Source organism: Oncorhynchus nerka, linkage group LG18 (genome assembly GCF_034236695.1).
Source record: "Oncorhynchus nerka isolate Pitt River linkage group LG18, Oner_Uvic_2.0, whole genome shotgun sequence".
In the NCBI taxonomy this organism is placed as follows: domain Eukaryota; kingdom Metazoa; phylum Chordata; class Actinopteri; order Salmoniformes; family Salmonidae; genus Oncorhynchus; species Oncorhynchus nerka.
The window spans coordinates 36,371,591-36,390,246 of record NC_088413.1 but is presented as its reverse complement, the minus strand read 5'-3'; the positions used below and the strand labels follow the sequence as shown (position 1 = coordinate 36,390,246).

Sequence of the window (18,656 nt, the reverse complement as noted above, 5' to 3'; positions counted from 1 at the left end):
TGTTTTCTTCCTTGCCAATAAGAGCTAACCCATTTTCCTTCCACCAACTTCCTTCCTGATGTGATCAGTTAGATATAGTCAGCAAGTGTCGGTGGAACAGGATTTCCTAAAGCCAGATTGGAGCTCATATAGCAGGTTATGTAAGGAAATATAAACTCTCAATCTGCTCGAACATAATATTTTCCATGACCTTCGATAACATACAGGATTGAGACAGGCCGATAGTTTCCATTATCTAACTTTTTGTTGCAGTTGAGGAATGACACTTGCAAGTTTTAGTTCACTGGGAAAAAAACCTAGTTCAATAGACAGATTTAAAGTGTGAATTACACAGGGGGTGATAATTACCACAGCATCCCTTAGAAATCTGTCAGGAATGTTGTCAAGGCCAGTTGCTTTGGAAGGGTCAAGTTCTTTCAGCTTCTTTAGCACAGTTGACTCAGACACTTTTTAATATTCCCACCCCTTTTCTCTCCAATTGGTAGTAGTTACGTCTTGTCTCATTGCTGCAACTCCCGTACGGACTTGGGAGAGGCGAAGAGTCGAGAGTCACGCGTCCTCTGAAACACAACCCAACCAAGCCGCACTGCTTCTTGACACAATGCACATCCAACCCGGAAGCCAGCCGCACCAAAGTGTCAGAGGAAGCTGGTCAGCATGTACTGCGCCCGGCCCGCCACAGGAGTCGCTAGTGCACGATGAGACAAGGATATCCCTGCCGGCCAAACCCTCCCTAACCCGGACGACACTGGGCCAATTGTGCGCCACCCCATGGGCCTCCCGGTCCGGACTGGCTGCGACAGAGCCTGGGCTCAAACCCAGGATCTCCGGTGGCACAGCTAGCACTGCGATGCAGTGCCTTAGACCACTGCGCCACCTGGGAGGCCGCGACTCAGACACTTTTTCAAATGAAAAAACATCTACTTGAATCCCCTGCTGTGAGTAAAACTGCTGGACTTGACTCTCCCCATAACAACCTGAATGACAAGGTAACTTGCTAACTAATATATTAGCTATAGTTGTAACAAAGCTATTCAGACTGTCTGCAACCACAGTCTTGTCTGATGTTACCTTTCCTCCAATGTCTAAACTAAGATTTGGGGCTTTGGTCTTTAATCTACTGTTACCTAACAACTTCAGACACTTCAGATTGTTGTAACCTAATTTCTTATAGTTTACAAAAAAATATAATCTGCCCTGGATTTCCTGAACTCCAGAAAGCGTTCATTTCTATGCTTAACTGCCTTTTAAACGTTATCGTTTATCCATGGTTCTGTTCTTTACTTTATTCAACAACAACAACAAAAGTCTGGAGCCTGTTCGTCTACAACATCTGAAAATAATGATTTCAAATGGCCCCAGGCATTTTCCACCTCATTGCATTTTAATACAGCAGACCAGTCCAACTTGCTCAAACAATTAACAAAAACATCTGCAATATAGCTCTTCTATAGACCTAATTTGTATTGAGTTATGACAATTACAAATGTGTTGATGAACCTTCCTTATACAGATCATGATTTTACATTACATTTAAGTCATTTAGCAGACGCTCTTATCCAGAGCGACTTACAGCCACTAACAACATTAAACACTAACACCATATGCCTGAAATCCTTACATCATAACACAGGAGAGAGTGGTTTCATCGCTGTAGCACATTCAGAGAGATTTATAGTCAGTAATCAAAAATACTTCAGATTTTAAACAAAAAACACTCAGAGACAAGATTAATATGAGTTGCTATAAATTGCTTAGGTGTAGTCACTTGAGAACACAAGCTCAAGTACAGTACAAATGATAAAAGTATGAAAATATGAAATATTTCGACAACTCTATGAATAAGGCTTGAAATTACTTACATTTTTTCTAAATATAGTATATTCAATTCATAAAACGACCAACTATAAGATTTCTCCTTCCTTACAACTGTAAAATACGTATTTGTATATTTAGTGTTAGTGTGTATATTTTCTAAAGGTCTCTCTTGATCAAAATGTCTGCCCCCATCGCTGTGAACATCTCTCAGAGCTCTTGCTTCCTGAACTCGCCTTTCATCTCATATTAATCTTGTCTCTGAGTGTTTTTTGTTTAAAATCTGAAGTATTTTTGATTACTGACTATAAATCTCTCTGAATGTGCTACAGCGATGAAACCACTCTCTCCTGTGTTATGATGTAAGGATTTCAGGCATGGCATGATCACTGAGGCCATAGTTTACAACCCCGCTGTTTGACATCCTTGATCTATCTGACACCCAACACGAGGTCAATGATGGTTTGGGTAGAAGGACAGACCCTGTTGGGCTCATTAACCAGCTGGTGTAATGAAAACAGATGACAACAATTCTTAAGAGTTTTAATAGTAGCATTGTCCTTTTTGAGCATGTCTGTATTAAAATGTCAATCACCATTGACAATAAACTTTGATTTACCAAAATCTGGTTTCCGACTATAATGGGTTTGCATTTTGGTAATAGAATGTCCAACCACACAGCTTCAGTCTCGTCACGGCTTTAATCTGATCTATAGTTGAACCTAATATTTGATCTTACATAAATATGAACTCTCCCGCCTTTGCGATTGCGGTCTCATCAAATTACTACATCATTTACAACTCTGTGTTGTTTAAAAAAAAAATCGAACCCGTCTAGCCATGTTTCGGGGAAAGCAAAGCCCTCCCACCTTAGTTACCGGAGAGGAGACTCATTTCCTCGATCTTGGGAGGGCTTCTAACGTCGAGATGAAGGATGCGTCGTCCTCTCGTAGAATCTTCTCTGGAGTCAAGTTCTCCTCCGCTGTTGGAACTGTCAGACAGAATTGTTCACTTGAGAGGAGTGTTGACTCCCTGCAGTCCAATTGCAGCTGTGAAGCTCCAGGGTTCGCCCTCGCACCTGACGCCGGGGGGGGGTTGCCGTTCAGGTCCCCTGCCCCATCCCAGTTTCGCTCCACGTCCATTCGGCACAACAGACCGTCTTGTCTGGGGCCTCCCTCTGCATCCTCTCCTGGTCGCCGCGCTCGGTCAGCAGAGAGAAGCGGGGGGATGAGGTTGGTTGCCATGATCAAAGTCTGCAAATTCTCTATTCATTCATTATTCATACCTGAAAGAGAGGGCTCCTACCCTTCTGCCCTTCTCCATTGTAGCATGCCAATGCTCCAATGGATTTATCGCTAGAAAATGGGCCAGGGCATTGATGAACATTTCCAGACAGTAACAGGCATAGGGTAATTATGAGGTTTCCACCATCAATTTGGCGTTTACCTCTGACCTTAATCGCCCTTTTGGAGGCTACTGTGGCAATTGGGATGTACGAAGGTGTTAATAGGGTTTATTTCCCGTTGCCAAAATTCTTTGTGCCAATCTTGTCATGGAGCCTGATCTTCTGATTTAAAACTGCATCCCTTCTCGAAACTTTCCAGCTGCCATCTTGGATGTCGATCATGTATTTCCGGACTTATAGATATGTTTGTTCTGTATAGCCAATGACCACATGAGTTGCCTGTACAGCACCATAACAGATCTGAGACCAGGCTATATATTCACCACCATTTGAAAAAGGTTTATCAAATAAATGCAATGTGATGTTTAGGCTTTGCATCTGATATATGTAAGCAAGTGTTGCCCTCACCTACATTACAGGTGTTGAGTGACAGGTGTATAGACATGCTTGCAATTCTCAATTTCAACCACATGGGGTCACTATAATACAAATTAAATTCAGCTACCGGTCTACCTGTGGGCTATATACAGCACATCATACCCTGTAAAGGTGTCTGCATCACAGGCGGGTTGGTGGCACATTAATCAGGGACAACGGGCTCATGGGAATGGCTGGAATGAAATATGTCGAATGGTATCAAATACAAATCAAACCAAATACCATTTGATGCCAATCCATTCGCTCCATTCCAGCCATTATTATGAGCCGTTCTGCCCTAAGCAGCCTCCTGTGGTCTGCATATTAGGTTCCCTTGAAAAACGAGAACAACGTGGCAACAGTACTGTTTGTCCATCTTGAGACACCGTGGAATTCAAGTAAGATATAATAAATCTGTCATTCATTTTGATGTTTTTGCGGAGGAGATCTAAGTCGCACCATTTTACATCTAACTACGATGTTTGGTGCAGGTGTTTCTCAAGTGAAAAAACGTGAATGACAACAAAGACTTAATTGAAGAATCCCTACTGTTGACCAATCACCGACAGAAGGGGAGTAGACTTCAGCTATCAGACTTCGGCTTACCCAACAAACAGCCGGGAAAAAACTCTTGCCGTAGACCAAAAAGAGAAAAAACTTCACAAAATGTTGTCATAATACATGTACAAACTGTTTCCGGACTGTTCCGGGTGGGAAGCATGCAGATGCCTTAACAGTACCACAAACCAAATGGTATGCTAGCCAACCTAAAGGATAACACACGAGTGATATTCTTTTGTTGCCCTACAACCTAATAAAAACGGAGTCCCGTGCACAACCACTTTACACTTCAGGCATTATACACTCACGATACCGAATGCTATCAGATAAATTCAACAAAAACACGTTAAATGCTGCTCATGTATTCAAAGCCACGCTTCTAACTATAATGTCAATAATACGTGCACAATCAATCAAACCAATGACATTAGATGTTATGACTTTTTCAATATTCCCCCTCAAAATATATTGCCTGCTTGTTAGTATGTAACTTAAACAAGGTGGCAGGTAGCCTAGCGGTTAAGAACGTTGGGCCAGTAACCAAAAGGTTGTGGGTTTGAATTGCAGAGAAAGGCACTTCATTCTAGTTGCTCTGGATAAGAAAGAGCATCTGCTAAATGGCAAAATATTTCATGAAGAATGTTGAATTGCATTTTAAGTTAATCAAAGACCTGTTGACTTTCAGGTAGAAGGCATAAGTCCAGGTATTGTCAGTACAACAATAAACGGCAAGTAGCCTAGTGGTTAGAGTGTTGGACTAGCAATTGTAAAGGCTTGCGAGATCAAATCCCCCAAGCTAACAAGGTAAAAATATGTTGTTCTGAACATGGCAGTTAACCCACTGTTCCTAGGCTGTCATTGAAAATATGAATTTGTTCTCAACTGACTTGCCTAGTTAAATAAAGGTAAAATTTAAAAAACAGTCCCTCTGAAATTTCACAGTATGTGCCAGGGCCCTTATTCATAAAGTCTGTCTGAGTGTTGATCTATGGTCAGTTTAGCCTTTTAGATCATAATGAATAAGATGACATGGACATTGGGGAGCTGATCCTAGATCAGCACTCCTACTCTGAGATGGGCACTGCTCTAGAATTACATCCACCTTTATCAGTTATCGGTCTACGGTGTATTTATAGTCCTTGGCCACTAGGTGACAGTCTTTAGTCATATTTCTCTAAGCAGCAGAAACCATTCTGGAATATACCATTCTGGAATGTCCACGCTAGTAATAATATTTAGGAACATCCTTGTAAATGATGTATTCCTCCAGTGCTGCCAGTGTATGTACTGAAAGGGAAGTTCAATTAAAGACCACCTATAGAGATGAATGAAAACAGCAGGGTTGCATGGCACCCTATTCCCTATATAGTGCTCATAGGGCTCTGATCAAAAGCAGTACACTAGATAGGACACACACAATGATGCACATTGACTTATCTGCTGAGGTGGCATTTTGTTTTAAAGCTGGTAAATGACCTGACCTCAGAGTGATCCTTTGCTCAAACATTCAACGTTTGAGCGATGCTCAGCCGTAGGCAGGTGGATTTAGTCACCTGTCGAAGTTTCTGTCAATAACATCATCGCAAAGAAAATAACAGACAATATGCGCGTGTGGTATTGCAGGCTGTGCTGGGGAATCAAAAGACTGAAGGGATGAATGTGGGAAAGTCAGTCACACACACACCTGAGGTGGGAAACGGAAGTGTGTGCGTGTGCCTGTGTGTGGGTTGTGCGTGTGTGGGTGTGTCTCTGTGTGTGTGCGTGTGTTAGTACGCCTGTGTGACTCTCTCCCTTTGCAAATGTTAGCTGAATAATTCACGCTCTGATATAATCGTCGGCTGCGGGTTTGCAGGTAAGCAATTCATCATGTTGTATGTAATTAAAAGGGTGTCGACAAAATGTGTTGTGAATGCCGAGATAACAGAGACAACCCAAGCAGTTTAATTCGAAAAAGAAGGCAAAAGTCTCTCTGAATCCATATCTTTAGAGGCTTTGGGGACGCGTGATGACGGAAGGTGAGTGTATATCACTGGACGGTTTCAGTGGTAACGTTAGTCAGTGGCATTCACTGTTCTGTCTCTCTGTGCAAGCCCACGGGTGTATCGTACAGTGGAGTAGATCAAGTTCAAAGTACTCTGTGCAACTGTCAAACACTCAAGACGTGTTCACCTGAAAAGTGTGTCAACACCATACAAGAATCCGTTTCAAATACGCTTTGCCAAAACGGTTGCCCTTTTTTTTGGAAAACACATGGAGACAAGGCTAATACCTGTGATGTAGCCACAGAGCACAGAGACGAGGCAGCGGTCATTAAAAGAGAGGAAGGGAAGGAAAGGTACCCACCTGGGCAACTGCCTTAGAAATACATCCCAGCCAGACCCACAGTCTTGCAGACTCCATAGAACTCCATACAACGCTTCCCGACTTTTATCATGGGGCTGGGGAGAGCGAAATAGGTTATGGTACTCACGTCAAACTCGTTGAGGGCCGCGGCCAGCTCGCCGATGCCAGCGTGGCCGTGCTTCTCGTCGCCGGGCGAGGTGGCCTGAGCGGCACTGCTGATGCCCCCGATGGCCTCCTGCACCTGCTTGAAGACGTAGTCGCGGTTGGCGCGCGTGGCCGCCACATCCGGGTGGCGCAGGAAGGCCTGCGAGGCCGTGTAGAGCATGGTGGCGTTCTTCTTCAGGGCGCCGCGCGCAGCCGCCATTTCGTCCCGGCACTGGGGGTCTTTCAGCTCCTAAAGACGAGATGGGGGAGTTAGGAAATGTTATATACTGGTCAGGAAATGTTATATACTGGTCAGGAAATGTTATATACTGGTCAAGAAATGTTATATACTGTTTAGGAAATGTTATATACTGTTTAGGAAATGTTATATACTGGTTAGGAAATGTATACTGTTTAGGACATGTTATATACTGGTTAGGAAATGTCATATACTGGTCAGGAAATGTTATATACTGTTTAGGAAATGTTATATACTGGTCAGGAATGCTATATACTGGTTAGGAAATGTTATATACTGGTTAGGAAATGTTATATACTGTTTAGGAAATGTTATATACTGTTAAGGAAATGTTGTATACTGTTAAGGAAATGTTGTATACCTGTTAGGAAATGTTATATACTGATTAGGAAATGTTATATACTGGTCAGGAAATGTTATATACTGTTAAGGAAATGTTGTATACTGGTTAGGAAATGTTATATACTGTTTAGGAAATGTTGTATACTGGTTAGGAAATGTTATATACTGTTTAGGAAATGTTATATACTGTTTAGGAAATGTTGTATACTGTTTAGGAAATGTTATATACTGGTTAGGAAATGTTATATACTGTTTAGGAAATGTTATATACTGTTTAGGAAATGTTGTATACTGTTTAGGAAATGTTATATACTGGTTAGGAAATGTTATATACTGGTCAGGAATGCTATATAACGGTTAGGAAATGTTGTATACTGTTTAGGACATGTATACTGTTTCTAAAATGTATACTGTTAAGGAAATGTTGTATACTGTTAAGGAAATGTTGTATACTGTTTAGGAAATGTTGTATACTGTTTAGGAAATGTTATATACTGGTTAGGAAATGTTATATACTGGTCAGGAAATGTTATATACTGTTAAGGAAATGTTGTATACTGGTTAGGAAATGTTATATACTGGTTAGGAAATGTATACCGTTTAGGAAATGTTATACACTGGTTAGGAAATGTATACTGGTTAGGAAATGTTATATACTGGTTAGGAAATGTATGTTATACACTGAGTATACAAAACATTAAGGACACCTGCTCTGTCCATGACAAAGGCTGACCAGGTGAATCCAGGGTAAAGCTACGATCCCTTATTGATGTCACTTGTTAGATCCACTTCAATCAGTGTGGATGAAGGAGAGCAGACAGGTTAAAGAAGGATTTTTAAGCCTTGAGACAATATAGACATGGATTGTGAGGGTTAATGGGAATGACTAAAGGAACAGGGTATGGTAGTAGGTGTCAGACCAGTTTGCATCAAGAAATGCAACACTGCCGGGTTTTTCACGCTCAACAATTTCCCTGTGTGTATCAAGAACGGTCCACCACCCCAAAGGACATCCACCCAACCTGACACAACTGTGTGAAGCATTGGAGTCAACGTGGGCCAGCATCCCTGTGGAACGCTTTCCAATGAAAGTGGTTCTGCTGGCAAAATGGGGGGTGCAACTCAATATTAGAGCAGTGTTTCTAAGTGTTTGTTGCACTCAGTGTATATTGGTCAGGAAAGGTTGTCTACTGTTCAGGAAATGTTATAAATCGGTTAGGAAAATGTGATATACTGGTTAGGAAATGTTATATTGCTTAGGAAACGTATACGTGTTAGGACATGCTACACATACTCAGGCCAGACGTCAGCACAGGTTATATAGTAAACCTGCAGAATTATACTAACATACATAACTCATTTGCCTTTTGTTTTGTAGCAGTATTGGAATTGATTTGAAAAGTTTGAGGTACTGAAACTTTGTTCAAAGGGTAACTTTCACTTGGCTCGAAATCCTTTAGAGAGGATTTGACATCTGGCCTGACTCTCGAGATTACAATCCAAACGAAGGCTGAATATTTAATTAAACTCACTCAAATGAATCGTCACATACCATTATTGTGGGCAAGAGATTTGTGTCGATTGAACCTTGAACCTTGAGGCTTTCAATTGCACGGGCTTCCTTCCGATATGTCTACTCATATTCTATTCAAAACATCATAAAGCCTTGATAGGCAGACCTTCTTGATATGAAGAAAGTTATTTCATGTCAAGTCGGTCCCCTTGAACAGCGCACCTTGCGTGACCCGACAGTTCGACTGAGCGCATAACACATGATTTATTACAGATTTCCTGTCAAAACTCTACCTATGCATTATTAAGTGTTCTCACGTAACACTTCCTATTTAATTCTAAGAAAGGTTAAAAAAATAAAAATATAAAAGCATTCCCTCAACGATGTGCCACTTCCAAAAAGTACCCAAACTTAGTGGAGCTTTAAGAAAGCACTCAAAGACATTTTCCCTGAATTCAAAATGATTATTCCATGGTCATGTTTAAGAGGCATTTCCAGCGAAGGAGAGATGTGAGGCAATCAACCGAGAGACGGCAGCTCAACTCTTTCATTGTGTGTCCCAAATCACACCCTATTCCCTGTATGGGGAATAGGGTGCGGCCGGCTTCACTCTGGTCAGAGAGGTCCGTGATCTGACCGTCACAGGGAAACATCATGTCTGCTTGTCAGGGACCAGTGGTGTAAATCGATCCTGGTAAGAGAGAGAGACTCTGTGCCCCCGACATTGAACTGCTGTCTGTGTCACTGCGACCTTACTATCTGCCCCGTGACTTCCCCCAATTGTTTGTTACCGTGTACATTCAAGGGAGAAGGGAGGGAGAAACCCACAGTTAAAACTACCTCAGGCCAACCTACTTTCGGCTCCTGGAGAGAGAGAAACCCACAGTTAAAACTACCTCAGGCCAACCTACTGTCGGCTCCTGGAGAGGGAGAAACCCACAGTTAAAACTACCTCAGGCCAACCTACTGTCGGCTCCTGGAGAGGGAGAAACCCACAGTTAAAACTACCTCAGGCCAACCTACTGTCGGCTCCTGGAGAGGGAGAAACCCACAGTTAAAACTACCTCAAGGCCAACCTACTGTCGGCTCCTGGAGAGGGAGAAACCCACAGTTAAAACTGTCCAGATTTGGAACGACAACAGTATCACTTGTCTCCAGGGGGTGGTTTGACTGTACTATGTGGGAGGTATCTGGTCTTCAGGGGGTGGTTTGACTGTACTATGTGGGAGGTATTTGGTCTCCAGGGGGTGGTTTGACTGTACTATGTGGGAGGTATTTGGTCTTCAGGGGGTGTTTTGACTGTACTATGTGGGAGGTATCTGGTCTCCAGGGGGTGGTTTGACTGTACTATGTGGGAGGTATTTGGTCTTCAGGGGGTGTTTTGACTGTACTATGTGGGAGGTATTTGGTCTTCAGGGGGTGGTTTGTCTGTACTATGTGGGAGGTATTTGGTCTTCAGGGGGTGGTTTGACTGTACTATGTGGGAGGTATTTGGTCTTCAGGGGGTGGTTTGACTGTACTATGTGGGAGGTATTTGGTCTTCAGGGGGTGGTTTGTCTGTACTATGTGGGAGGTATTTGGTCTTCAGGGGTGGTTTGTCTGTACTATGTGGGAGGTATTTGGTCTTCAGGGGGTGGTTTGACTGTACTATGTGGGAGGTATTTGGTCTTCAGGGGGTGGTTTGTCTGTACTATGTGGGAGGTATTTGGTCTCCAGGGGGTGGTTTGTCTGTACTATGTGGGAGGTATCTGGTCTCCAGGGGGTGGTTTGACTGTACTATGTGGGAGGTATCTGGTCTCCAGGGGGTGGTTTGACTGTACTATGTGGGAGGTATCTGGTCTCCAGGGGGTGGTTTGACTGTACTATGTGGGAGGTATCTGGTCTCCAGGGAGTGGTTTGACTGTACTATGTGGGAGGTATCTGGTCTCCAGGGGGTGGTTTGACTGTACTATGTGGGAGGTATCTGGTCTCCAGGGGGTGGTTTGACTGTACTATGTGGGAGGTATCTGGTCTCCAGGGGGTGGTTTGACTGTACTATGTGGGAGGTATGAGGACAGCAATCTTGATGAACTCAGATGTTTCAGACTATGTAAACTTCTGTGTTGAGTCAGTTGTGCCCACTAAAACCCGTAAAAGCTTCCCTAACAATAAGCCTTGAGTATCAAAAAAATCTTAAATCACTACTTAATAGGAAGAAGGCAGTTTATGCTGAGGGTGATAGACAGGCTTTAAGAGATGTACAACGTGAGATCAAAAGACAGATACTAGTGGACATGGAGGCATACAAGCAAAGGGTGGAGAGGACCCTCTCCTCAGGAAACACAAGGGTGGCCTGGCAAGGGATTAAATCCATGGCTAACGCTCCCAACATACAGTCTGCAGGGGAAAAACCAATGCTGTCCTTGGGAGACATGAGGGCCAGAACATGGTTATTAATAAACTGAATGTTTTCTTCTCAAGATTTGAAAGCAGACAACTTTGTGTCGGAGGTAAAAAAACAAAACAAATGGAAGCATCATTACAAACAAATGTTTTGAAGTTGTTCAGGGGATGTAAAGCACACAAAAGCCCAGGTCCAGACAAGTGGACAGGTGCTAAATGACTGTGCTAAACAATTGGCTGGTGTTTTTAACAGACATTTTCCAATCCTCCCTCGAAAAACTCAATAATTATACCAATTCCTAAAGCATCTCATCCCTCTGTGCTGAATGACTACCGCCATGTCGCCTTGACATCCTTAGTCATGAAATGCCTTGAGAAAATGATGAAAAGTCATGTTCTCAGCGCCACCGAGAATCTCTCTCGACCCGTTTCAGTTTTCCTATCAGCCCCAGCAGAGGAGTTGATGATGGCATTCTTACTCTCCTCAACATGGTCTATAGACATCTAGAGGGGTTATTAACATGGTCTATAGACATCTAGAGGGTGCCAAATCCAATTTCAGGGTTCTGTTTGTTGACTTTTCTTCTGCCTTCAAAAAAATCCAGCCTTACATTCTGGCACAGAGACTCTTTCGGGACTTCTCCTTAAATGGGGGGGCTAGTTTTGTGGTTGTAGGACTTCCTGAGCCAGCGGTCAAAAGTAGGTCCCCACGTGTCGGACATACACCAACACAGGCTCTCCTCAGGGATGTGTGTTTTGTCCCCACTCCTGTACATCTTGTACACTAATAGTTGTACTACTTCCCATCCTGACAGACACCTTGTTAAGTTCGCTGATGACACTGCCTTGATCAACCTGTTGCATGATGACGAGGAACATCATGGCCCAGTCCTAGATGACTTTGTAGAGTGGTGTGACCAATCACACTTGGTCCTCAATACCAATAAGACCAAAGAGATGTGCGTAGACTTCAGGAAGTGTACAACACCTACCTCTGCAACATCTATCAGAGGACAGAACATAGAGATGGTAGAGGAATAGAGATACCTGGGTGTCGTCTTGGACAATGAGCTTCAGTGGAGTAAATGTACAGACCTGATCTACAAAAAGAGCCAACAGAGACTGTACTTTCTCAAAAAGCTGGGATAATTAATGAAGACTGTACTATACTGACTCTGTTTTACAAATCTTTCATTGAGAGTATTTTCACTTTTTGTATTGTTTGATGGTGTGGCAATGCCACGGTCAGACAGAGAAATATGCCGAGAAGGATTATCACCACAGCAAGCAAGGTACTTGGAGTCAAACGGACAGGCCTGGACGATATCTTTAAGGCTCACAAAATCATTTTAGACCCAAGCCACCCCCTGTACCCGGACTTTGAACGGCAGGGAAAACAGAGACTGCGCCAGGTCTGATATCCCTCCTAAATATCACAGTTCAGACTAATGTTTATATGGGACCCAGTAAGCCCAGCAGGCTAATGTTCCTATAGACTCAGTAAGGCCAGCAGGCTAATGTTCCTATAGACTCAGTAAGGCCAGCAGGCTAATGTTCCTATAGACTCAGTAAGGCCAGCAGGCTAATGTTCCTATAGACTCAGTAAGGCCAGCAGACTAATGTTCCTATAGACTCAGTAAGGCCAGCAGACTAATGTTCCTATAGACTCAGTAAGGCCAGCAGGCTAATGTTCCTATAGACTCAGTAAGGCCAGCAGGCTAATGTTCCTATAGACCCAGTAAGGCCAGCAGGCTAATGTTCCTATAGACTCAGTAAGGCCAGCAGACTAATGTTCCTATAGACTCAGTAAGGCCAGCAGGCTAATGTTCCTATAGACTCAGTAAGGCCAGCAGGCTAGTCTCTTTTTATTGTTATGTAACTGTTATGAAAGTTATATTGTCAATCTTGTTTTGTATTTAAACACCACTTTAAACGTCTACATGACACTGCATCAATATTTCCCCAAGGGGACAATAAAGTCAGGAAAGTATATAGTGCACTACTTTTGACCAGAGCTCTATGGGCCCTTGCTCAAAAGTAGTGTGCCATTTGGGACGCAGCCTCAGTCATTCCTCAGTCAGAAACGGCGTGCTATGGCACAGTCACGGCTACAGCTCAGCACTTAAACGTGTTTTTGGAGAAGGCGTTCAGTTATGACCGAGAGCCCAGCTCCGTGTTGAGAGTCGTTTCCCCCCCTCCCTAGGCTAGCGATAGAGGCAGTGGTGTGATGTAGTGCCATGACTATGTCTGCTTGCTCTGTGTGTGTGCGATGTCCTGCTATGATAGAGAATCAGTGTTCTTGCTGTGTCTTTGGTAAGAGCCGAAGGGCTCTCTGTCTCTATCGGTTTTTAATGCGTCTGCCTCGCTACTGGTTTCCTCTTTAAACTTCCCCTGGCTGGACCTAATCGTCTCGAGGTTTAACACATCACTGATGGTTAGAGGTACAGGTGCTGGAGGTACAGGTGTGTGTGTGTCTGTGCGTATGTGTGTCTCCTGCAAAGCTTGGTTTCCCATTTATCTGTGATACGAGCTCAAGGAGCCTGGTGTGGAGTATGACATATTTAACTATTACCTGCTAGTGTGAGTGTGTTTGTGTTACCTGCTGTCTGCGGGCAGCCACATAGTTGAGCTTCACCATCTCCTTGCCAAACTCTTTGAAGCGGTTGGCAAGGTCCTGCTCGTTGGTGGCATTCTTCACTGCCTCCAGGGCCTCCTCCACCTGTCATATACACACCCACACACACACAAATAGACACACAGACACACACGCGTGCACACACACACACGAAAACACGGAGACACAGATATTTAACATTTGAAAAGAGTTTATGGACATAGCTACCTTAAGGCTTTCCATGAAGTATTTTCATGAAGTGACAAAACTTTAGCTACAGATGTAGGATCTCAATTTGAGCATCAATTTAATCCTCCAGCAACATGAAATGTGAATTATTACATGGATTATAATGAATGGACATTTTTGTAGGGGTTGAAAAAAACCTAGTCTGAAATTTCGAAGGGAAAATTACAAACTTCAGAACCCGTTTTAAACCTCAAATACACTACAAGTTTAAAATGTCCCTCCTGCAACAGGGTGATCAAATAATAAGGAACTTTGCTTGGCGGGACCAAAATTAATTTTCACTTCTTTGTAATTGCTACTAGATTTTTTTGTTTTTTTGTTGTGGCAATTAACTTGTGAGTTTTCTTTTTTAATTGTCCCCTTTTAGCGATCCTCATCCCTGCAGGTCCATTCTTATCCTAAACTACTTTCTGTAGCCTTAAGAAAGTGCAGACAATAGTATTGGAGAGAGAGAGAGAGAGAGAAGAAGAAAGAAGAGAGAGAGAGAGAGAGAGAGAGAGAGAGAGAGAGAGAGAGAGAGAGAGAGGAGAGAAATAACTCGTAAGTGGCCTTTGATGAGAAGCTTAGGCACAGACTGGAGTTAAGCCCCCTCTCGGCTCCCGGGGACACCCTAAATGTTCTAGAAGATGAACTGTCTGAGAGTGTGTGTGTGTGTATGTGTGTGTAGGTCTGGGCAGTTGTACCAGCACTGCACTGGATCACAATGAAAGCACTACAGCCAGAAGCAGAACTTGTGACCTGTATGTGTCCTGTAAACATATAGGCTTAATTACACTTCTATCCAAGCGGTGTGACATGTACAGTATGTGTGGTTAATACCTCCTTGTTCCTTATAGCGGGATTCCATCAGTGGACTCTGATATCATATCAGGTGCATGTGTGTGTGTGTGTGGGTGTGTGTGCATGTGTGAGTGTGTGCCTGTGTGTGTGCATGTGTGTGTGTGTGCCTGTGCCTGTGTGTGTGTGTGTGTGTGTGTGTCTGTGTGTGTGTGTGTGTGTGTGTGTGTGTGTGTGTGTGTGTGTGTGTGTGTGTGTGTGTGTGTGTGTGTGTGTGTGTGTGTGTGTGTATGTGTGTGTGTGTGTGCTCTACTACTGAGGTTCTGGCTCATCTATATGCTAATGTACAGCCCAGGTAGAACGTAGCTCTCCCAGCGTACATTGGTGATCATTGGTGATCAGTGGAGCTGCGGATTAGAGCATGGCATGCTGGGATATCCTGGGGAGGGGATGGGACAGGACATGGGGATGTTACTCACTGAAGGTGTCCAGAAATGCCTCTATGGATCGCCAAAGGCATTTGAACTCCTAGTGTGTTTTGATACAGTGTCCTTCCACACACTTGGTGAAGAGAAAATATGTATCCTGGATGCATCCTAAATGGCACACTATTCTCTATTTAGCGCACTACTCTGACCAGGGCCCTTGACTAAGAGGACACGGTGACTCTACTGTACTTACTGAAGTTGCTGACTATTCTGTAGCCTGACTATATACAGTATGTCCCTGTTGATCGCCAAAGGCATATGAAAGCCCTTGTGTTATCTTACGATTTTAAGCTACCTTGCTCTTTCACTTACAGTAAGGGAAGGGAGAGGTGTGTGTGTGTGTGTGTGTGTGTGTGTGTGTGTGTGTTTGGGTGTGTGTGTGTGTGTGTGTGTGTGTGTGTGTGTGTGTGTGTGTGTGTGTGTGTGTGTGTGTGTGTGTAATTTGGTAGAGTAGTGGTTGGCTCACCCTGAAACTCTACAGGGGTTGGGTGTGTGTGTGTGTGTGTGTCTGTGTGTGTGTGTGTGTGTGTGTGTGTGTGTGTGTTTGTAGTGGTTGGCTCACCCTGAAACTGGGGTTGGGAGTGTGTGTGTGTGTGTGTGTGTGTGTGTGTGTGTGTGTGTGTGTGTGTGTGTGTGTGTGTGTGTGTGTGTGTGTGTGTGTGTCCTGCTGGGTCTATCTACAAAGGCCAGCTGACTTTGTAGCTGGTAGGGGAGCCTCTCTGCGGCGCGTTTCAAGATATGCAGACTAACCGACAGCAACTTCAAACAGCCTTTTTAAAGGCCACCGTCGTTCACAGCGTTTGAATAAAAGTTAAGAGGTTACTCAAGAGTAACTTTGTCAGACTTTGTATGATAGGGTCATAGACCAAGGTTTGTACTCAGATGCTTGAGTTCCACCTCAGTTTCTTAATCAAACCATTGGCAGCATGGGGTGACAACGCACAAACTTCACCATCACTTCAGAATAAATCCCATGGGATGGGGTGCATCTCAATCTCAATAGTCCAGTGTTGTCCATTCCGGATGAGACAAGGGGTGGATGCCTCTTAAGGCGATGGAGATGTGTCCCTTGTATCAGTGAAGAAGAGCAAAAGGACATAGTTATAGAGTTGCTTACGATTTTCAGGTGGGCCAGCAACCTCATGACATCGGCCATGTCGGCGAGGATGAGCAGGCGGGTGACGGCGGAGAGCAGGGCGCGGGCAGCCCTCACCATGGTGCCTCGCTTCACTGAGGAGCAAGGGTCGTCAGCAAACTCCTGGGAGGCCACGCGCATTGAATCGCCTGCGGAGGGGGATCAGGGTGAGACAGAGAGGGAGCGAGAGAGACAGAGAGGGACAGAGAGAGAGAGAGAGAGAGAGAGAGAGAGAGAGAGAGAGTGAGATGTGGCTGAGGTTGGAGGTGGGTCAGCAGAAACATCACACCAGATAGACTTCAGTATTCAACGTTCTTCCAGGTCCCCAGGACATCGGGAGAAGCCTTCAATAGAGTCCACTAGGGGCAACATGAGCATGTATTACCATCTAGTAGGCTCGCGGCTTGCTAGGGTGTTGTGGATGGGGATATAGAGGAAGGGCTAAACCACGCACTTCGGGTTCCAAGGATCGCAGGTTCAGCACTAGGCACTTATTTCATTTGTTTCTGTTTTAAACTCTTCCCAAACCTTAACCCCTTACCTTAATCGGTGGGAATGAATTCCTAAACTTATTCGTCAAGCTCTTTCTGTTTTAACAGCCTTAACCCTTATCTACTTTCACTTCCCATAGGGTTTAACATGTTTTTTTTGAATGACTACCTCATCTCTGCACCCACACATATAGGTCCCTCAGTCGAGCAGTGAATTTCAAACACAGATTCAACAGCAAAGACCAGGGAGGTTTTCCAATGCCTCGCAAAGAAGGGTTGGTAGCAGGCATTGGATATCCATTTGAGCATGGTGAAGTTATTCATTACAATTTGGATGGTGTATCAATACACCCAGTCACTGCAAAGACACGGGTGTCCTTCCTAACTCAATTACCGGAGAGGAGGGAAACTTCTCAGGCTAATAGTGACTTTGCAACAGTTAATGGCTGTGATAGGAGAAAATTGAGGATGGATCAACAACATTGTAGTTACTCCACAATACTAACCTAATTGACAGAGTGAAAAGCAGGAAGCCTGTACAGAATACAAATATTCCAACCCAACCCAACACATCCCTGAGTACCTCTCTTCAAGTATGGTGGTGGCTGCATCATGTTATGGGTATGCTTGAGTTTTTTTTTTTAAATTATGGTTGTTTTGACTGAGAGCATTTGATGAAATGCACGCAGCATCACAACTTGAGATCTCTGAAACATTCCATGAGTAGCAGCGCATTTATGAGCGCATCCGATACAGATTAGGGGAGACAGGGGGCTATTCCGGGGATATAAGCTACTGAATATAACCTATTCAGTTAGAGTGGCTAATGCACTGTTTCCTCCAGCATGCTGTTGGAAGACCAATGCAAAAGTAATATGAGGATTGGGACACACAAGTGATACTTCATAATAATCACAAATGGATTTAACAGTTTTGCGAGCATTTTTTGGTCAAATAAACAAATGGCTTGCGTGGACACGTGGTTTTGTTTTGGAATTTGAGTTTGTTTGGCATTTTGCAATGTGCTTCTATCTATTGACTCAGGGGGTTGAATACTTATCGAACTTTTTGTCAATTTTGTCTAATGACAATTAAATCAATTTGAATTAATATCACTTTGTATCAACAAAATGTTGAAAAATGAAACGGGGTGCGAATACTTTCTGTATTCCCATGTGCATGTATGTACACCAGATTGTACATGTTGTATTGCACATGCTTAGCATTAAGTGCAGACTTCCTAGCCTGAACTTCTCTCCGTGTTTTTCAGTGTGTCGCAATCTTAATCTACATCAGGAAACCAGGAAACCAGGGAACCATTTGGTTTCTCCCTGAGTGGTGGAGGTGACCTGAAAAGATCCCTGTTTGAGCCCTGTGGTGGTGGTTGCATAGCAGTAACCTCCTCCTGCATGGCCCACACCACCACAGGAGGCCGGAGGTGCTGGTGACGTATCCCAGGAAACCATGTGGAATCCATAGAGAGAACAGAGAGCAGAGGAGGAGTTGTGTTTGTGTGTTTCCCTTTATCACACTTTATCTGTACATCGTATATGTCTACCTTGGATAACAAGTATTCAGTATGACAGTTAAAATGCAAACCATCTTGGTTCATGTAAGGGAAAGCCATAGTATAGTCCTAGAGTGAGTGCAGTTATTTCTGCTGGCACTAGTGGTATATCCCGCAGTGGCTCCCATGTAAACCCCAGTCTGTGGATCAAGAG

General features: G+C 43.8%; 1 protein-coding gene across 1 annotated transcript in view; it reads right to left on the bottom strand.

Annotated features, from left to right (window-relative positions):
* The window catches only part of LOC115145827 (catenin alpha-2), a 694,158-nt gene that overhangs the window by 523,037 nt on the left and 152,465 nt on the right, over positions 1–18,656 (bottom strand). The window contains 3 exon segments of the mRNA XM_029687379.2: positions 6,669–6,935; positions 13,781–13,900; positions 16,427–16,593. Of these exon segments, the coding sequence (XP_029543239.2) occupies positions 6,669–6,935; positions 13,781–13,900; positions 16,427–16,593 (554 nt within the window).